This window comes from Sciurus carolinensis, chromosome 11 (genome assembly GCF_902686445.1).
Source record: "Sciurus carolinensis chromosome 11, mSciCar1.2, whole genome shotgun sequence".
NCBI lineage: Eukaryota > Metazoa > Chordata > Mammalia > Rodentia > Sciuridae > Sciurus > Sciurus carolinensis.
Window position 1 is genome coordinate 6,736,512 of NC_062223.1, and position 21,747 is coordinate 6,758,258.

The 21,747-nt window shown below is 53.6% G+C and overlaps 1 protein-coding gene across 1 annotated transcript in view; it reads right to left on the reverse strand.

The window, feature by feature from the left end:
• Positions 1-534: 534 nt before the first annotated feature.
• Positions 535-21,747, reverse strand: part of Ppfia1 (PTPRF interacting protein alpha 1) — an 88,622-nt gene continuing 67,409 nt past the window's right edge. The window contains 10 exon segments of the mRNA XM_047515943.1: positions 535-1,811; positions 4,814-4,979; positions 6,459-6,527; positions 7,142-7,317; positions 8,958-9,055; positions 9,138-9,313; positions 13,870-13,896; positions 14,394-14,456; positions 16,492-16,692; positions 16,788-16,869. Coding sequence (XP_047371899.1) covers positions 1,786-1,811; positions 4,814-4,979; positions 6,459-6,527; positions 7,142-7,317; positions 8,958-9,055; positions 9,138-9,313; positions 13,870-13,896; positions 14,394-14,456; positions 16,492-16,692; positions 16,788-16,869 — 1,084 coding nt within the window. The 3' untranslated portion in view covers positions 535-1,785.

Below are 21,747 nucleotides of genomic sequence, written 5' to 3' on the forward strand. Positions count from 1 at the left end.
CAGACTCCCCGTCTGCTCTGCCGGACAGAGAAGAGCCAGGTGCCTCAGTCCGGGATGCCACGGTGCCCTTTGGGAGAATCCACGGCCTCAGCAGGGCAGATGTCAGCCGTGCTGCCCACACCACGCCCAGACGCGATGGCACCCCACCGTGTGGGCGCTTGCTCTGGGCCGCCCGGCACCCCCACCCAGACAGGCCCTCCTGGGAGCCCACCCCGGCCCTGCCTGACGCCCTCTGCCTCGCTGGGCAGGTCCACGACATCAGAGCAGCAGGTTTCCTGGTGTCCAGCAGGGGTGAGTCTGGAAGGACGCGGCCTGGAGACAGGCGGTGGAGCGGGCAGGAGGGCAGAGCCTGTGGCTAGAAAGGCGGCAGGGCTGACACCAGCAGGGCTGGCTCTGTGCTGGGTGGCACTCAATCCCATGCTTCCCTCTTCCCCACTTCCTGTTCTACCCACCAAGGCCCCAGGTCCCTTCCAGGCAGGACACTGCCAGCAGCCCATTCTCAACATGGTTACCGCTATTCTCAGCATTCTTTACTGGCAGTGGAAAAGGCTTCAGTACTTTATTGAAAGAAAGCAATAAATAATACTGTGATAAAAATAGTTCAAAAGTAGACTGTACATACTTTGTTACATAATCAGGAGGTTCACAAAAGATTAATAGAAAAACAGAACAGTAACAATGAATTGTACAAGCGAATTAAAAGTAGAAGCCAAATGTGAAGAGACAGCGCGGCTTCCATCTGCACATCAGCTGCATAATAAATAAGACCATGATCTGACTTTCCTTGCTGGCTTTTTAATGTGCCATTTAAAAAGTAAGTTACATCTGCTACTCGGACAATGCAAAATGGTTACACCATCGAAGTCTAAAAATGCACCACGAGGTTCCTTCTTTAAACATGTGTACAAACAAATGTAAAAAGATGATTTACACAAGAAAAATAAGGCCTTTGTTAGAGTTGCACGCGGTTTCAGGAGCCCTGCCCTCGCCCGAGTCCTCTTCCGGGAGCCAGCGAGCGGCAGTGCTGGATTGGTCCTCAAGAGCAGCTGGGGATGCCCCCACCTGCTGCCTGGACAGAGGCACATCCAGGTCTGCAGGCTGCACCCCAGGCCCCAGACCCTGCTGAGCCGTTCCCCATGGCTTCCAGCTGCACTCAGTGTCTGGACAAGCCCTCATGTCCAGAGACTGGGCTGGGAAAAGCGGAGCCAGGGCAAGGGACTTCCACAGTGTTCTCAACCGTTCAGCCCCAAGTTCATCAGAAGCTGAGATTTCTTGCTAGAAAAAGTAGAGTTAAGGTCGGTTATTAAAATCCAACAATGATCACTCAAGATTGAGTCTGCTATTTCAGAATGACTGCCGTGAGCTGCAGGGATGGTGACTTCATAGGCGCGGTCAAGTCCTCTTCCCTGTCACGGTCACCATTAAAAACCAGCAGTACGATCACAGTAAGTGCATGATTTACGAAGCCCTGTGCTTGTCTGCAGGATTCACACATACAAGCATCACAGTACATTCATGTGAAGGACTGCCAACAGGACAAGACACGAGCTGACCTGGAAGGACACGCCTGGACACGCACGAGGAAGCAGTGACTACACAGAGGAGGGGCAGAGGTACATAAATATAAGAAACAGTAAATTCTAAAATATTTTCTCTATGGTATTCATGAAGTTTTCATTAGTTAAAAACTCTGTAATAAAATATCTCAGGGTCCACATAACAAGTATGAACCGGCTAAAGATCCACTGGACTCTAACGCAGTCCGCGGGCCTCGGAAGGCTGCAGTCATCGGTAGAAGTAGTGAGGGTACACTGCAAAAGAGAACAGGCCGCGCTTAGCACACCCCCCGGGACCGCCCACGCCACCTCCTGCCCAGCCCTCGAGCTTCACTGAGAGCCCACTGGGGGCTGCGCTTCCCCGAGGCACGCCCTGAAGCCAACCCAGATCCAGCTGAGAGGCCAAACCCAGCAAAGCAGACAGCTCCCACCTGCAGGGGATCCCAGACCTCTGGGACAGGACCTCCGCACCAAGTGCACGCCAGTCACCAGAGCCCAGCTCAGACGTGGCTCTGTGCTTAAAAGTCAACCTCTAAGCGCACGGCTACTGATGTCACTCAGTGCAACAGCCTTGTGAGGTGCATTCCAACAGGGGTCAGTCACAGCACCCTGGGACTCCCTGCACACAGCCTCACGCGGTCAGGAGCCAGCACGCAGGTGAGAGGAGGAAGGGAAGCACACTCTCTCCTGGTGAGACAGGACGCGCCGAGCCCCTCCCGACCACTCCAACAGCAGAGCCACCTGAGCAGGTGCACTTCCCACGGGGACAGACGTTGGCTCTCAAGGACGAGCACCCACCACCTTGCCTGGCGCTGTGCTCCAGGCTGCCAACGTGCGCCCGGACATTCTCGAGGGTGCTGCTGCTCTCTACTCACCGACGGAGGCTTCAGCAGGAGTAAGTCCTGACTGTAGCAGAATCCAACCTCTGTGTTCCTGATACACTGCCTGCTTGGACCACCGCCGCAGGAAGCGTGCAAACACAGCGTGCAGTTAGTGTTGAGACTCACACGGCACACCAGACACACCTCTCCTCGCCTGGGGCGGGGCCTCCCGGGAGCTGAGGGAGCCTGCTGCAGTGGGCAGCGGCCAGGGCGAGAGCATCAGAGGGCTCAGGAGGGCGTCCTCCCACCTCCCAGGAGCCCCGGGACGCTGGCACTCACGCCACAACGGCAAGGGCGCACTGTGCCCTGCAGGGAGTGATTTCAAAATGCACATGTGCACGAGTGAAGCACGCCCTCTTGAAGCAGTGACCTGGCTTCTCTGGACCTCTCCTTCTGCCCTAGCTCTGAACCTCCAGGAACCCTGTGTGGTGGATCACCACCTGTTCCCGTGGGATGCGCCCAGCCCTGAGACAGGGCTGCAGGAGAGGGATCAAGTCCGCCTGGGGCAGGGGTGGAACCTGCTGCCCAGCACTCGCTGCTCACGGGATGGTCAGACGTGGCAAGCAGGCCCAGGGCGGGCAGCCAGGGCAGCGGGCTAGGACAATGACCTCTCTTACTCCAGGCTGCTTCCACTGGAAATGATGGAGACCACAGAGAGCTGGGTTCTTGTTTAAGAAACATACCATGTGGCCCCAGGGTGAGCCCAGTCCCTCACAAACTGTAAGATACTCAGACCACCTGCAGCAGGTCCGGCTGCTCCCAGCTGCACCCTGTTTTGCCACAGGTATGCAGGGAGCACTTTTTAGCAACATCTTGCCAAGGTTCCACAGAAGATGCTGGTGAGACTGGATATCTCTGTCTGTCCTGATCTCAAGCCTAGGAAAGGTGCTGGAATGTTCCCTGCACATCCCTCCTCCGTCATGAGAACAACCCATCTCACCAGCTATCCCTCCTTCAGTGTTTGTGGGAGATAAAGTCTCTGAGGTTAGTTTTAGTCAATTTTAACTCTTGTTCTTAGCGTTGCAGTTAACACACAGAGGACAAGCAGTGTGAGGGAGGAGGTGTCCACCGAAGGCCAGGCCCAGTGCCCATGGGATGCTCTCTAGTAGACAGAGGCAGCCAAGGGCCAAGTCACAGTGCACACGGGTAAGCCATCTGCATGCTCCTCAGAAGCAAGACATTCGTCTTCAAAAAGCCGCCATCTAAAACACATGCTGCAGTTTGTCCTTTAAGTATATTACTGAACTCAGGCAAAAGAAAGTCTGGTTTCTACCCAAAACACTGCACTAAGTTGTCCTTCCCAGGAGTGTTCAGCTAATAAAACCTCCTATACACATGCTTTTCCCTGATTTGGACGTAGGGAAGTGAGACCAAACCTACTTATGGGAGGTGCTAATGATAGAAAGGTGTGAACCCCCACCAGGACAGTTCTTAAATCCACTCCTTCTCCTAAGTCTACCATCTGTACCAAAAAGCAGAGCAAATGAAGCTGGTGCCTGGCAGCAGAATTGCCAAAGACCCTGACACCAGCAGCAGCAGACAGCTGCAGACTCAGTAGCTTTGAGGGAATGACTCCTGTAGCTCAGCCAGACCTCCTGTGAGAAGAGCCGGGGGTGCCCACTTCATAGGTGGAGAAACTGAGGCAGACCACAGCTAAATGCTGCCCAAGGTCAGGACCTCCTAGCAGTGGAACTTGATTCAGACCCAGGGTGGCTCTGCCTCTATGCACCCCCTCTCATTAGACAGCACCAGATCAGAGCAGAGCCCTTCCAGGAACTTCCCGGCATACAACCAGCTGTGTCCTGGAGCCAGAGAGCGACCACAGGGAGCAGCCAGGGCTGGCCACCTCAGCTCCACCACAACCTCCAGCAGGCTCCCATCTTCCTTTCCAGCCCTTTCCTGACGGGCACATGTGGGATTACCCAGAAAGGGAGCAGCTGGGAGGGCAGAAGACAGGAGAGGATGGGCTTCTCTGCAAATTGTGTCTAATTTAAAATTACTCCACGTTTTTTGCCAGAGTGGAGAGGAGACCCAGGAGTAAACGCCATAGTCTGTAAGCTGCCATGATGTGATCTCGAGAGCTCGCTTGCCAGGGCTGCCCACCACACCCACACGCCACGTCAGGACGGCAGCCGCAGTCGGTGCTTAGCCATATTAGTTGGGAGAATATGCTCAGATTCAACCAGACAAGACGTTCTTAAAGATCCTCTTATTGTTGCTGATCCTTTATAAACACATGTTAGGGCTAACTTTAAAACATTTACATCTGGGCATGCAACCACCCTCAAATGCCTGGTAGTGCATGAAATGGCCATTCTAGGTAAAAGTGACGCTCATGCTCCCAGTGAGTGGTGGGTTATGCGGCCCACCACCTACCGTCCAGCTGCATCTTCTTTGGCTGCATAGAGGGGGAGGACATGGAAGAAGTAACCCGGAAGTTGGCGGGGAGCGTCTCTGCTGACCCAGCAGCCAAGCCACGAATGTCCTTTGGTCTGAACTTCTTCCTCCATGAAGGTGCTCTCCTGAAGCTTTTATCATCATCCTGGCAACCAAAAACAAGCTTCGTTTCTAAGTGAAAGGACAGCTGGGCGTGGCAGCACATCTAGGCATCTAGACACCCGGGAGGCTGAGGTGGGAGGCTTGCAAGCCCAGGCCAGCCTCAGCGCCTCAGCAAGACCCTGGGCATTTTAGTCAGACCCTGTCTCAAACTAAAAGGTAAACAGATACATGAAAAGAGCCAGGAGTGGTGGCCCATGCCTTAATCCCAGAAGACTGGGAGGCTGAGGCAGGAGGATTTCAAGATCAAAGCCAGCCTCAGCAAAACCAAGGCACTAAGCATCAGTGAGACCCTGTCTCTAAATAAAATAGGGCTGGGGATGTGGCTCAGTGGTCAAGTGCCCCTGAGTTCAATCCCTGACACCCCAAAATAAATACATTCATACACGAAAAGGGCTGGAGACATGGCTGAGGGCAGAGCACCCAGTCCATTCCCAGTGCCTACCTTTGTACCTGCCTGCCTGCCTGAATGAATAAACAAACATACAGGTAAAGGACAGGTGCACCTGGCAGAGTGACTGCCTTCCAGAGGAAAGCAGCACCCGTGTGTTTGCTCTGGTCCCCATGCAGGGACTGCTATCCTTGCTGCACGGGGCAGAACTGTAGCCTGAGGGAAGCGACCACTTGTGCTGGGCCCTGCTGCGGAAGTGGGCATGCCCTGGCTCCCAGGGGACAAGTTTCTCCACCCCTCACCTGCTTCACTGCTGACGTAAGGCCCACCTTTACTTGCCACAGGACAGCTGTGCGCAATCCTGCCTGGAACCAGGCCACAGCCAACGAGCGCCTCATCTCTAGAGGCGGCTGCTTCTCCCTCTGTCCAAGCAGAGTTTTCCTATGGGCTAGGCAGGAGCAGCCTGACGTGTGGGAATGGATGAGCCATGGCTCTGTGTGACAGGACACTAGCATCGTGCATTAACATGCTTCTGAAACATGCCCCGTGCACCCCGAGCACAGGGCCCTAGACTGGCGTGGGAAACCCAGTTGTCCCTGAAACACAACTTACAGATTCTATTCCTAGGTTGCAACCAGTTTTATGATGTGAAAACCATCTTTGAGGCGAATCAAAAAGTAAATAGCCTGGGCTGGGGTTTTTGCTCAAAGATAAGAGTGCTTGCCTCACATGTATGAGGCAATGGGTTCCTTCCTCAGCAGTACATAAAGATGAATAAAGAAAATAAAGAAAATAAAGGGATTGTGTCCATCTAAACCTTAAAAAAAAAAAAAAATAGTAAAAATGAAAACAAGACTGTTTTGTGAGGACAGGTGCAGAATCCCAGCACTGTGGGAGGCTGAGACAGGAGGATCACAAGTGCAAAGCCAGCCTCAGCAACTTGGTGTGACCCTAAGCAACTGAGCAAGACACTGTCTCAAAAGAAAATGTAAAAAGGGCTGGAATGTGATTCAGTGATACAGTACCCCTGGTTCCCTCCCAGCCCCACCACATACCGCCCAACTGAAAACTCACCTCATCAAACCTCCTGTCAGTCCCCATGACCAAAAGGTTGTTAAACTCTCTTTCCAAGACAGCTCGAGCCTAAAATAACAAACCCACCCCAGAAACTCTCATCATTCTAGTTGGAAGAATGTTAGCATATTACATATTAGCATATTCGAGTCTTTAAAACCAAGACTGGAAAACTCACTAAACTAGAAACGCACCGAGCCACGATAACGTTTAGCATGGACTTCAGGGGAGAGGGACCCGCCAGCCCCTGGAGAGTGCGTGTGAAAGTGTGCTGCGTGGACTGCTTGGGCGGCTGGCAAAAGCATTCCACGTTCTGTGGAAGAGCAAAAACATCCCCATTTTCAATCGGGCTCACAAGTCAAAAAGAATCACACAGGTCATCACCCAGGAAGCAGAATCAATAAAACCTCCAGGACGCAGGCCCAAAGTACTCCTCCGTCATGTGAGAACTGCGCGCTCACAAACGAACTGCAATGAAACCTTCATACTTTGTTTCCTGCAAGACTCTCGTGCTTACGACAGAAAACGGAAGCACGTCTGACTCTGGACCTCGGTGTTGGGGATACTTCTGGAAGGGAGCTGTGGTCCAAGTCACCTCTCCACCCGTGAGCAACTCATCAGATGTCTATGACTGCAGAGCCGACTGAACGCCAACGGGGTGAGTGCAGCCGGCTCTGGCGTACCTGGGGGTTCTGGGTCGGGATCTGCAATAACAGTGCCAGCGCGTTGAAATCGAAGGTCTCGTCCAGAGCAAGCAGAGCCCCGTGGACGCCACTCTCTAGGAGATTGTTTGCATATTCTTTAAGACCAATCGACAAGATCCAGCGAATCACTCGATCGTTGCTCCAAACAAGCACGTCTGCAAAAGAGTGACACTGTAAACGTGGCTTCAGAAAGCCTCTTTGTCACACACACCCTGAAGTGCTGGCGCTGCTGGAGGGAGCATCTGGCATGGCACCAACACTCCAGTGCCTCCCCAGGAGAGCACACATGGCCCTTGAGCACAAGAGGAAGAAGCTCCTTCTAGAGCACAGAGCGAGGTCGGAGAGCAGACTCCCCAGTGCTGTGACCACCTGGACTGAACCTTGCTTCTCATCTGGAAGCTTCTGCTTGTGGTAAATATCCTAAGCACCTTTCCCACTTTAAAAACATAAAGACATAAAGATCCTGCCCTGCATAGCGGAGACTCTGGACAGGCTGTGCAGATTACATTACAAAATCTGCCGTTAGAAATCCAAGACAGCACTCAGTGGAAACACACTCAGACGCTCACCAGCCACGGCCAATAACTGTGAAAAGGTGTGAAAGGGACACAAAAGAACACAGCAGAGGCTCATGCCCATGTCTGGCCACTCTGGAAAGGAGGCCACATGTACCCAGGGGTCTTTCCTGAGGCTGGCATCGCTGCGATGGTGAGCAAGCAACCTCCAAATGGCCAGCTCCCACTGCAGTTTAGCTTCAGCTCCTCTCTCAGGAGAAGCCGAGGGTGCAAGAGGCATTCATAGGACCTCAGTGAGGGCTCGGAGTGCCTGGGGCAGTGCTGGTGGCCGCCTGCTATCAGGGTGGCATGCTGCCTTCCACTGCCATGCTGTGATCAGTGGCCGCCTCACTCCAGAGGATTCTGGGGACCCTCCCTTAAGCATGCTGTTCAGTGCTGTGCTCAGGGGCAACTGCTTGTCCCTGTCAATGGTAGAGATGATGGGTGAGGAGCACAGTGACAGAGAGGGAGCCCACCCGAGGCTCCAACCTGGTTCCCGCTGATGCCCCTCTCCTTTTCCAGGTGGGCTGACGGCTGCCCAGGCCTCATCCTCGTGGACCAGAACCGCAGGTGCAGTCTGCACTCCTGCATGTGGCCCTGAGGACCCAGAGAGCTGTTCTCTCACACTTCACCCAGGGAAGTAACAGGCTCTTCCCCTTTGCACTGCTGGGTTTCAATGGGGGGCAGCTCCTGTGTGGCAGCACATTTGGCATACCCAACAGGAGGAACCGAGCCGGGTGCGTGGTCACGCCTGGCATCCCAGAGACTCGGAGGCTGAGGCAGGAGGATGGCAAACTCAAGGCCGATCTCTGCAACTCAGCGAGACCCTGCCTCAATATAAAAAATAAGAAGCGTGGGGTTGTGGGTCAGTTCAATCTCTGGTACCATAAAAAAAAAAACAGAGGAACCATGTGAAGTCACAGGGGAAAAGCCAGCCCCAGAGCCACACCCCAGACTCTGGCCGGCACCGTGCTCTCCAGGGCACTGGTGTCCATCCCTCCTCCTGACACGAGGCCGACACAGCCTCTCCACCTGAGGTGCCCTGTCCTTCTTTGGGTGCTGGAGATGGTGCCCAGGGCCTGGAGCACGCCCATCCCTGTGGCTGAGCTCTGGGCAGGGAGTGCAGCGGTGCTCTGCCATGGCGCCCCGGTCCTTGGTTTTCCAAGGCCACCATGAAGCTGCTGCACAGCCGCGGGCCATCAAAGTCCAGGCGCTTCGTCCTCCAGGCACATCGCACTCACCTTTTATTTCATTCTGACTCTCTTCTCTCTTCCTTTCCAGTTCTTTCCGGTCATAATTCAGCCTTCGCAGGCACATGATTCCACACTGGAAGCTGTTTCTAGGAACCAACAAGAGCAGCAGATGAGCAGCGATGGCGACTGTCAAGTCTCGGCCGAGGAGGGAGACTCAGGTGTGCTTACCTGTGAAAGCTGTCTACCATCTTCAGCTGCCCCCGCAGGTCCTTCTTGGTCAGGTGGTCCAGCATCCTGGCGTCCACCAGGCACTCCATGAAATAGCTGCGGTACTGCGGGAGGCCCAGGCTGGGCAGCCACTCATTGCCGATCCACTCGTGGTTCATGTCCCCGTAAGCAAGCGTCTGTCGTGATGAGTGGGTGACAGCAGTTTGGATTTCTCATCTGCTACACGTGTCAGTAACTAAACTAAGGGCAAGGCTGCTCTATGACTTCCAAATAACTTGACCTACTCCCACTCCGTAAATATGCTAGTGAAATTTCACAAAAAGTCATGACATTAGAATTCTGACTCATCCGTCATGAACACCTAACTTCTTTACAGACCACACTAAGGCGGCGACCGCCTGGAGGGCCCGCGGAGTGGCTCACGACTCATGAACAAGCTTGAAGGGTGGGAGCCCTGCTGGCCAAGACCACACGGGTGGTTCGCTTCGGTGCTGGTGGAAACTGAACCCTGCATCCTCAGCCCTTTTTATTTTTCATTCTGGGACTGGGCCTCGCCACGCTGCCCAGGCTGGCCTTGCACTCACGATCCTCCTGCCTCAGCCTCCCGAGGTGCTGGGATCATCGGCACGCACCACTGCCCTCTGCCTGGTTTTAGTTTTATTTTCAACACTTTTCTTTCCTAAATAAAACATCTGTTTATTTCAAAATCTGGAAAAGTAAGTTAAAAAATAGTTTTAAAAAAAGAGAAATCAATAACTAATGAGACCGAATGGAACAAATCCACAATTACAGTCCGAAGACTTCAATGCTCTGCTCTCACTGCTGGCTGAAGAAGACAGGAAGGGAAAGGAAGGGCTCCAAAGGACACATCTGAACCCCCACCGTCACTGCCTGCTCTGCGTGCACCTCAGCGCTCTGTCCTCTCCTGCTTCCCAAGGGTCCTGCCCAGCTGCTGGTGTGGGTCAGGCAGCTGCATATGCTCACCCGCTCCTGGGAGTCACTACGTTGGTGCCAAGTGGCATAGACCCCTGCCTGGCATGGCACAGCACAGCCTGGAGCTCCTGGGCTCCAGCAGCCTCTGCCTCCCAGGAGCAGGACAGCCGTATGCCATGCCTGTCTGCAGGGTGCGCTTTTCTCATACGGCGCTGGGGACCGAACCTGGGCTTCATGCCTGCCAAGCACACACCCACCACTGAGCTGCGCCTGTCTCTCAGTGTGTTCAGAAGCTGGAATCACACAGTGTGCTCTCTGGCCTTAATGGCATAAATCAGAAACCAACAGGTCAGGGCAGTGCTGCTGTCTTTGGTCCCAGCCACTGGAGGCAAAGGCAGGAAGCAAAGTGACTGTCACTTAAAAAAAAGTAAATAAAAGATAACTAGAGGGCTCGGGAGATATCTCAGAAGGTAAAGTGCTTGCCTTGTAAGCATGAGGCCATGGGTTTGAGGCCCAGCACCACAAAAGAAAAAAAAAAAAAAAAAAAAAAAAAAGATAACTAGAAACTCCCCAAATATCTGAAAATTAACATTATTTTAAACAACTCATGTAAGAATCCCTAACGAAATATTAGTAGGCAAATAAAATATTAAAAGAACATGATATCATGGCAAGCGGGGTTTACTATTCCAGGGACAAAGGTTGGTTCAACATTTGGGGGGCAAAATAAATTTACCCTTATATTAAAAAGAGATTGAAAAAGAAAAAACATTCAGCATGGTGGCACATGCATGCTATCCAGCGACTCAGGAGGCTGAGGCAGGAGCACAGCAAATTCCAGACCGGCCTCAGCGACCCAGGCCCTGCCTCAAATAAGAATAAAGGGTGTAGCGCAGTGGGAAAGCCCTGTGACAGCAGCGCTCATCTGTGGAACCCTCGGCGTGGCAGGAAGGAAGAGGCTGGGAGGCTACAGAAGGCCCGCCACCGGCACCCTCCTCAGTAGAGGAGGGACCTGGAGGCCCTGGCCACTGCACAGGGCAAGGACAGGATGCAGAAAGCATGCTGCGGGGAGGGAACCCAGCTCGCCTGGCAGAGGACAGGACCTCCAGGGTCAGAATGGAGAGGACCTATGGAACGGCTGTCAGGACTGATCCATGCACTCAGCAACGTTCCAGGGTCAAGGTCAATACACAGGAAAGAGCTGTGCTTCTAGGTCGGGCACCATGGCCGCACCTACAGTTCTAGCAACTCGGGATGCCAAGACAGAAGGATCCCAAGTTCAAGGCCTGCCTGGGCAACTTAGTGAGACTCTGTTTAAAAATAAAATAAAAAGGGCTAGGGATGTGGTTCAGTCCTACAGTGGCCCTTGGGAAGGAGGGAAGCAGGGAAGGAAGGGGCTGTTTCTACCTTCTAGAAGTGAAGCTGAAGCGGGGTTCTAAAGTGCCGTCTGTGATGGCACGTGACTCCACAGAACTCTCAGGGATAACCCACGTAACGAACGTGTGCGAGGTTGGCACAATGACATATGACACACTGAGCACACACACAGCAGGGAAAGCCCGGCGTCCTCCAGCCAAGGAGACCAGGTCACCTTCACAGCAACCCCGCAGGCACACTCACGCACCACCACGTCCAATCCAAGCTGGAAAGAGCGACCCAAATTCCAATAGAAAACAACGCTCCTCTGTGTTCACTCACTCTGGGAGTGAGGTGACAGGCACACTGGGTGACCACCAGGACACGCTGTCTCACCACGAGTTCACTCTTTCCACCCTCCTCCTGGCCTGCTACTCACAGCATGGATACCTGACACTGTTTTCTGCTCTACTGGCTATGTATTCTTGAATGGGCAGAAAAAGTAAAAATGACACCTATTACAGAATTGTAAGGCTAGGCACAGTGGGGCACGCCCGCAGTCCCAGCAACCCAGGAGGCTGAGGCAGGAGGATCACAGGTTTGAGGCCAGCCTCAGGAACTCAGCAAAACCCTGTCTCAAAAAAAACCAAAAAACCAAACCAAATCAAGGCAGTGTGTAGAAGCAGACCCACAGGAGCCACTCATCTCTGGACTTCCATCGTACACTCTCCACATTCTGCAGTGGCTGCGCCAGCAAGAAGGGGCCTCACATCAGAGTGCACCCCACACAGTGTGCACTCACAGGCCCAGCTGTGCTCAGTAAGACAGAGCTCTGTGCTGGTCTGCTCACTGGATGCTCCTGGCAGCGGGCAGTTTCCACAGTGTCACTCTCCTATCATCTGTTAAGCAAAAGCGCCTCGGTGCTTCCTCCCTGAGGGTCCATGGGCAGCTCACATCTCCTCTTGGCTAAGAGCTGACACCTGAAATCCCAGTGACTCAGGAGGCTGAGGCAGAAGGATTCAAAGTTCAAGGCCGGTCTCAGCAACTTAGTGAGACTCTGTCTCAAAATAAAGAATAAAAAGGGCAGGAATGTAGTTAACTGGTAGAGCACCCCTGGGTAATAACCCCAGCACTAAAAGGGAACAGAAGGAGGAGCCCCACTGCAGGGAAGCCGGAGAGCAAGCTGTGCCTGCCCTGCCCCGGAGGGAAGCGACTCCAGCAGAGGCCAGCCCCCGCACGAGGGGAGCCCCGCATCTGCAGAGTCCTTCTAAGTCACGTTTCCACTGCCAGGGACACGTTACACTTATCCCATGTCTACTACACGTCACTGATGCTGCAATTTCATACTCAACTGCTGACCGTGTTCACTGTTATCACTTAAAATACCCTGCAATTTAGGCAATCATGAAACAAGCCCTGTTTAATCCACTGAGAGTCATTACTGACCCCACAAAAGGCTCAACTAATAATTAATGAGGCTACTTGCTGGAGGGAGCCAAGACACCTACGCCCAGGGTGGAAAACCCAGAGTTCACAGCGGAGTGGCTGTGGGAATGAAGGGGCACCTCCCTTCTTTCCACATGGATCAGTACATACGCCCATGCATACGAGGATGGAACCCAGGGGCACTCTACCACCGAGCTACATCCCAGTCCTTCTGATTTTTTATTTTGAGACAGGGTCTTGGTAGTTGCCCAGGCTGGTCTGGAACTTTGCCATCCTCCTGCCTCAGCCTCCCAAGTCACTGGGATTATTCTGGGTCACGATGCCCAGGGAACTGCACGAGTGCAGAGCTTGGGCTCACTTCTCTTTTTTTCTTTTGTGTGCGCGCCCGTGTGTCTGTTTTGCTGGGATTGAACCCAGGGCCTTGTGCATGGGAGGCAAGCATTCTACCAACTAAGCTACATCCCCAGCCTGTTCTTTCTTTCTTTTTGGTATTGTGGATCAAACCCAGGACCTTGCAAACGCTAGGCAAATATTCTGCCACTGAGCTACACCCCAGATCAAGAGACTTTATTTCTGAGAATTCCATCAATAAGATCTTTAGACTAACACAGTGTTAGGACATTCTAAGTAAAATGCCAACAGAAAGACAGACAGGAAGAGGCACCTGGCCAGCGTGGGGTTTGGAACTGTGTCTCAGGGTTTCTCGCCCGTGGATCTGTGACTAACGCTACACCAGCCGGGGCCACGTGTGCACGACCTCAGGAGCTGCCTGCAGGGGCTGAGTGTAAAAAATCCCAGGTTCAGCTTCCACGGCTCCACAGGAGAGACGTTCAAAATTGTCCATGAGACGCACTCTGTGATCCTATGCTTTGCTTGATTAATGCTTTCAGATCATTAAAAACACTACAGGTCAATAAGATGCTAAACCCTGGAAAGGCAAACTGCACAAGTTTCGTACTCCACCAGAGTGAAGAAGGAATCAGAGAAAAGCTCCAACCTGAGCCCAGCTTCCCTCCTCGTCCTCCTGCCGTCACGTGGTTAGGAATGCAAAAGAACATGACCGTTAGTACTGGGGAGCCACGTCACGCAAGCAAGCCAGTTCTGCAGGGGGGTGCAGTGCGAGGGAGCCAAAGTCCACCACACCCAGCGTCATGCAGCACACACACACCACCACCAGCCATGCAGGAGCGGACACTGCCATGCAAGTACAGCCGTCAAAGGAGCAAGCGGGGTCAGAGGATCGGCAGGTGCGAAACTACAGTCTCTCTAAGTGCAGAGAGAAATTACAAACACTCCAAACAGAGTGATTTAAGCTTTAGGTTCCAGAAAAAAATATACAACAAAGCACAAAATTCTACTTTACATGTTTAACTAATAACCTAAGAGAAATACTTATCTGAAACAACTGAATACAAAATATAAAGTTTTTGATAGTGTCTTTCTTTTCAACAAAAAGGCGAAGGACCAGCTGGTCTTGGTGGCAAGCACGCTGTGGGGCGTGGGCTGCGGGGCGGGACTGACCGTGTGTGGCGTGGCAGCGAGGGTTTCCATCTCCTCGTGTGTCAACCAGACATTTCCTGTGGTCTGAGGTGACCAGTGCACCAGCCACATCCAGGGCAGGGGAAGCGTGATAAAGAGGAGAGGGCACACACATAAGCCCCAGGCAGAGAAGGGCCGAGGCCGGGCCTCCTCACACATCTCCAGTGCAGAAGCCCACAGGGTGGGCGGGACGCACACAGAAGCTCCTCCCATTGAGGAACGACCACACCCTGCCACCGAGTGGTCAGCAACATTAAGCAGCACAGGATTTCCTGAGTTTGGACGCCAGCACCCCCCGCAACCCTGAGGTACCCAAATACAGGCAGAAGAAGACACACTTCCCACCTCCGGCAAGTCTGAAGCCCCCGTAACGACCGATTCAAGGTATTCACAAGAGTCTTCCCATGCCGACTGCTTGCTGGGTGTGCAAGGCCCTGGATTTGACCCCAGCAACCCAAAAGAAACCCTACACCAACCTCCACCCCACAGAAACCCCAGGGCCACCTAGACAGAGTTAACAAGGGAGCACAGAGCAGGAGGCTCCGCTGCAGCCCTCCCAGGCTCCTCTCTGCAAGTGCTCCCAGCCGCTCAGCCCAACAGCTGAAGCCAGAGGGAGCCCAGGGGCCAGGGTGGGCACCATGAGACACAGGCACCCAGCTCTGTGGACACACCACAAGCACTGCCAGAGCCAGACTGGAGGCCTCGGCCACCCCGTGGGCCCTCTGAGTTCCTCAGGGCAACTTCGGGGCTGGCGCTGGCGGGACGGTCTGCCTCCTGTGTGTGCTCTAGACCTTCTCCCTGAGCAACGAGCTGACTCTGCAAGAAGCTCCCTTCGCCAAGATGGCTCACAGAAACTGGAGGGCCTCGGGCTCCCCACCTCTGGAAGGGCATGAAGCAGCCAGGACGGGCCGGATCCTGGCCAGAGTGTCCCACCAGGACTAGTGCTCTCAGCCACGAGCAAGAACAGGCTTACTAAGCTCACTTACAAAAGTCTTCTATTACAAAAAAGCATAGCCAAGTAGAAATACCTCAGCACTTTTGTGAAAAGGAACCGTGGGCCTCGAGTCAGGCTGTGGGAAGGTGTTCTCGCCAGAGCAGACTGAGTGGAGGGTGAAAAGTCTCAACTCTGCAAATAGGGAGTCAGCCCACCTGATCTCCAACAGCCACCCACGCTCTCCACCTCCTCGACCAGGAAGAGTGCTGCTCAGGGACTCGGCTTGGGCTCCACACAGACCCCATGTGAGCAGCAGTCACGGCAGGCAGACACGCAGGCTGTGACCTGCACTGGGCCCTGAGCGCTGGCCAGCAGCCCCATAGGAAAGTGCCAGTAGGTCAAGAGCCCAAGAGACAGGCTGGGGATGCCCCCGCTGCCCTTAGCTGCTGCAGAAGAAAGCAGGGAGTGAAGAACTCTGGGGGACAGTCTGCGGAGGGCAAGTCACCCTTAGGCGCATGTGCGCTAGGGAGCCAGGAGGAGCCAGTGCACCACAGCAGCCGGGCACGGCTCCAGGACAGCTCACACACGGAGCACTGAGGAAGCGAGGGGAGCCACACCCTCTCCACGCAGCAGAAGACAGTCCACCGCGAGAGTTCACCCGCGGGGGCTACTGTCACACTCCTATGTGCACGCTTCAGTAAGAACTCAAAAGCTCTTACACCAACTTTGTGCTTAGCAAGTGTCTCCTGAACAGCACAAGTACTGACCCTTTACTCAGTTTCAATTATGAAACAGAATGAAATACCAAGTGTTAATACAAAGCACGTACTTAAAATGCTAAACTTTCCCTCCTCAAGAAACCCTTAGACTGCTGCATTTCGATAAATCCATATTTATTTATATTTAAATGAGACAGACCATCCTAGCTGAGCTTTCACAAGAGCATCTGGCCAAGTTCCTGTGGACCACTCAACTCCCCACCAATTACAACCTCTGCTATATTTGAACACTATAATTTTATCAGAGCCACCCTGGGTAGCATGCTTATTAACTGGGAAGCAAGCTAGGTGGGATGCTGCCTCTGAAGGGCAGGATTCCTTCTCCCCAGAGAACACGAAGACCCCCACTTGAGCCCCCTGAACATACCGTTCTTGATGTGGGTGGGGCGGACGGGCTGGTCAGTGACATGATCTCCTGGATGGCCAGCCGAAGCTTCAGCCTGTGCAGAGGGTTGCTGATGCCGATCTCCCGCTGGATCTCTGTGTCGGACAGGGCTGACATGATTGCCCCGCTTTTCACATTTGCCCGGCAGGCGGCCACGTACCAGGCAGGCATCCCAACCCAGAGCTGGAGAGAGTGGGCAAGGCAGTGTCAGCACAGGGCTGAGCACCAGGGCGCCCCTGCAGGGCACAGGCCCCGGGCTCCACCCCCAGCGCACGCACCTCCAGCCACACCACCACCGTTGGCCCGTCCCACTGTGCGAATGGCAAGCCTTGCCGCCGCGCCTCCTCCAGCAACTCGTGCCTGCAAACAAGGAGACAAACACGGAGGCGCTGAGGATGACCTGGCACCGCCAGCGCACACGGGAACAAACTGCAGAGTGTTCTATCTGGGCACTTCCAGAGCACAGCATCAGACGCCCTCATCCCTTCAGCTCCCCACAGCCTTAGGCACCGAGGACATCAGGGCAGGAAAGTGCAGGCCACCCTCTTGCCCCCACAGAACCATCGTCTCCTCTGTGGGCAGGCATCACAACCGGCTCGCAGAACACTGCAGTCCTGACATCCACTACTGCCTCTCTCAACAGTGAGAAACATGTCAACGAAGAGGAGACCGTGCTTGGTGAACAGTCCCAGAAATGGAGAGCACAGACTTTCACACAAAATCGTTGTGGCCTAACAGCAGGCAAGCGATGGACTGCGGCTTTCTTCCACACTGCCATTCAGCTCCACGGCCTTCGCCAGCCTATGTCCCTGCGTCCTGGTCTGGCCCACAGGCTTCCTCTCCAGCACTCAGGGGACATGACATGACAAGGTGTGTTGGGTGGTGGGACTGTGCTACGTGACTTGCAGCACTCTAAGTGGCATGACGACTCCCCTCTGACGTCCGTGCTCACCTACACTTGAGGCTTAAAAACAGACAGTCTAGAGGAGGGAGGCTGGCTACGCTGGGCTTGCCTTCGGGGACACCCAAGTCAGTTTTTTCCCCTTTACTTTGGAGCTGGGCATGGACCCCACAGCTGTGCTCCACCACTGAATCATGCCAGTGTCCTCCTTGACATATTTTTATATTTATTTGGTACTGGGGATTAAACCCAGGGGTACTTTGCCTCGGAGGTACATCCCCAACCCTTTTAATGTTCTATTTTGAGACAGGGTCTCACCGAGTTGCTGAGGCTGGCCTTGAACGTGCGATCCCCCTGCCTCGGCCTCCAGAGTTGCTGGCATTACAGGCACGCATCACTGCACTAGGCTCAAGTCATTTTTAAATTCCTAGGTCACTTTTGGTCAGCTATCTTTCTGCAATAATCTGCAGAACATTTCATACACTATTTTATTGCTGAAGATAAACACTGGTCGGTCAATAAACACCTTTTCTTCAACTATAGAGGTAATGTGCAATTACAGTTCATCTTCCTAAGTGAAACACTTCACATGAAATCCAAATAAGAGTTCCTGAAGTCACCATTAGGCTTCCGAGGGATAATATACACTATAATCAGATGAAAGTGATTATTCCAGAGAAGGCGGTGAGTGTCTTGTCACCTCATGTGGAATAACAACAAACCAAGGCTTCCGAACTGAAACAAGTGGACTTCTTCGTGTGTAGAAGAAAGTGGGGCCGCTCTGCACAGGAGGGCGTGGAAGGCCCCAAGAGCCACCCTGGCTGCAGTAAGAGGGGGAGCTGGCCCTGCTTCCTGTTTCCAGCAAGCAAACTCCTCAAAGACCACAGCTACAACCTAATGGCAAGGGAAGCACACCATAGTGCAGATCACTCCTGGGTGAGCCACCCCCCGGGAAAGTGTCTGTCACGGCTCCCAGATTCTGCCCCTACTGATGGACTAAATAAATAGGTCAAGGCCTTTGGTGCTCTGCCAGTGACTTAATTTTTAAATATGAAACACGGATATGCACTGTGGGTAAGCAAGCGGTGGCAGAACAGCCCTGCAGCCCCCCCACCTGAGGCTGGCACATGTTGCTCTAGGTAACGACGGTGGGCATCCATCAAGAGCCCCTCTGGGTCCTACAGACCAGGCCCAAGGAAGGTGCAGCTCTGGGAACGGGAAAGGCACTGCGGCAGGACACCACGCACCAGAGTCCTGGCTGGGTGGTGGCCCAGGCCTCTGGCCATCCTGGCTGCCTCCCCTACTGGGCCAGATCCCTGAGACCGAATCTGGCACCTGACCTGTGCTAGCACCCTGGCGGGCACACTCAAGTTCAGTTTTCTCAGGGGAAGGAGGCCGCGCCCACTCATGGGGAGAAGGCTTGTGTTGAAGGGCACTGTCACGGTCAGCCCACTCCACCCTGTGGTGTCTGGTGGCACCATAACTACTACTCTCTTTGTCGTGGGTCTTGGAGCTGGGTGGCTTGGTCACTCCCTGCTGAGCATGTCCCAACACAGGTGGCTGGTTTTCCAAACGGGTGACATGTATGGACTAAATGGCCATAGAGAATAAATGGAACCTGCCCCTGACTGGACTGCCGGTCTAGGTAAGGGTACCCATCCATCTACACCATCACTTGCTAACAATAAAACTATCCGTTTTCGCTGCCACAATCATAAAATAAGCTTGATCAATATTTATTTGTTTATTTTTTAAGAACTGGGGATTGAACCCAGGGATGCTCTACCACTGAGCTACACACCCCCAGTCATTTTTATTTTCCTCTTGGGACAGGATCTCAGGAAGTTGGTGAGGTTGGCCTTGAACTTGCAATCCTCTTGTCTCAGCCTCCTGTCAGTGGAGTATACATGTGCCCACTGTGCCTGGCATTATAATCAATATTTAACCCTTATCAACATTTAAGTATTCTTTTACTGCTCAGTTTTCCAGAAAACAAGAACTCTTCTGGTCATCAGACCAAAGCTTGGGACACAGTAACAGGACTCTTTCTAGAGTGCCCAGCTCTCTCTGCATCTCATGCTAAGAACATCCAATTCTGTTCTAAAAAATCACAGGGCTGGGTGCAGTGGCACACACCTGTAATCCCAGCGGCTTGGGAGACTGAGGCAAGAGGATCTCGAGTTCAAAGTCAGCTTCAGCAAAAGCAAGGTGTGCTAAGGGGCTCAGTGAGACCCTATCTCTAAATAAAATACAAAAACAGGGCTGGGGGTGTGGTTCGGTGGTCGAGTGCCCCCAAGTTCAATTCCTGGTGCCCAAAACAACAAAAAATAAAAAACCTCAGTAATATGCCACTGTCCCTGGGAGGTAATGAGAGGTGCTTCCACTGGCCCCGTCCTGTGGCTCCAGATGCTGCAGCTGTTATTCACTTGGGTTTGCTGCCACTGCTTCCTTCTGGACAGTGAGATACTGTACCTCCTGCTTTCTAGTCTCGACACAGGAGCACGCCAGGGCCCTCTGCACAGGGTGGTGAGTGTCATGCTGCCAAGCTCCACGTCACACGGTCAGGGATCCAGGGATCCTTCTCATGGGAGTCCAGCCTACCCCATAGGATCATGCCCTGGCCCTAGGGCTGATTTTTAAAATAACTTGTCTAATGCAGACTGATAGGACCAGCTTCCTGCCTTTAAAATGAGAGTCAAAGGGCTGGGTGGCAGCTCAGTGGTAGGGAGCTTGCCTCCCATGCACAAGGCCTGGGCTCCACCTACAGTGGTGCTAAAAACATGTGCCAAATTCTATGGGGAAGAGATCATGTATAAAAGAAAGACGCTATCATTTTTGGATAATGACACACATTTTGTGATTTGGGCATAAGCAGAATGGCAAAGCTGTCTCGTCAAGAAGCCTGTGTGGGCACCATGCTACGCACTGATCACACCATTCTGGGACACACACTTCCAACAGGTGCCCTGCTCACAGGCCAGGAGTACTCTCAGATGCAGCTCCTGGTGTGGCGGGCATTCCCTCGCGAAGGCAGATATGGAGGCAATCCTCAGCAGACAGGAAAGACCCTAGGGGAAGCTCGGCTGGAGCTGAGCCTGGTGACCACCAACGCCTACATGGTGCACTCAGAGCAGTGGACTGCCCACCAGTGAGCCTGCTACGGTGCCAGGGAGGAGCGGGAAGGGCACCTGGAGACCGAGTCTGGGTGGTGCCACACGGGGAATTCTGGAAACCGCACGGCCAGCTGAGCACCCGGAGCGCCCACCATGCCCTGAGCTCTTGCAGCATCTCAGGCAGCAGGGGGAGCTCGCCGGAAAGCACACGGAGAAAGCGGCAGGAGCAGTGCCGGCTCGGCAGCGAGAGGCAGGTCCTCGCGTCCAGCCACGCTGACAAGAGGTGCGTCTGAGGAGCCACTGTAATCCTTAAATCAACAGCACCCAAAGTGTTAAACCATACCCTGTACTCACAATCGTGTTCTGGATAACAAACACCTTCCACCTTCATAAAGAGAGCAGATCCCCCAAAATCAGCTTCATCTCAGGTCAACCAACAGAAACAGAAGGGCCCACTTAGTCGGAGGAACAGCCCCGGTGCTGCGAAATTCCCTGGAACTTGCTGGTATGTTCCAGAGCTTACAAAGATACCCTGTGCCTAACCACAGACACAAACAAAGTCAGTCTCGGACACTGCCATAGTCACCACCACAGAGCCTGGCACTCAGGGCCGGTGGCACAGATCTGAAGGGAAAAGTTCTGGAGAAACGGGCCCGCCCACCACCTGGCACACACCGCACAGCTGCACACACCGGGTGGGGGGTGTCAGGTGAGGAACAGAAAGTCTGGCGGTCCACTGCCAGACTAAGCATGCAGCCTCAACTGGGTCCAGCTGTAGTCATTTTAATTACAGCCCTTCCCTTTACCTGCCCCAATTTTAAAATTATTCACTCACGCAGACCGTAACCCTGAGCTCCTCAAGTAGAGGTGAAGGGCAGCGCTGTGTTAGGGATATAAGCAGGTAGATCAGCTGCTCGGGTGCGCCTGCTGGCCAGGCCCAGTAGCACGCCCTCCTGCAGGATGACAAGGTGCCTTACCCACCCACTCCTGAGCACAGGCTTGAATCCTCGAGGCACCCCGGGATTTCCAACAACTTTGGTGTCCAGCACGCAGCTCCATGCATCGCCTAGGGTCGCGGGAACGCCTCCTGGAGGAGAAGTGCCTGTTGCCTTCTTTCAGTGGCTTTGGGGCAGGGGAGGAAAGTTCGATCCCCGGGCCAGAAGGGACCCTGATCTAATGTGGATCAGAAGGCAGGGAGGACCCAAGCAAACACCGCTGCGACCA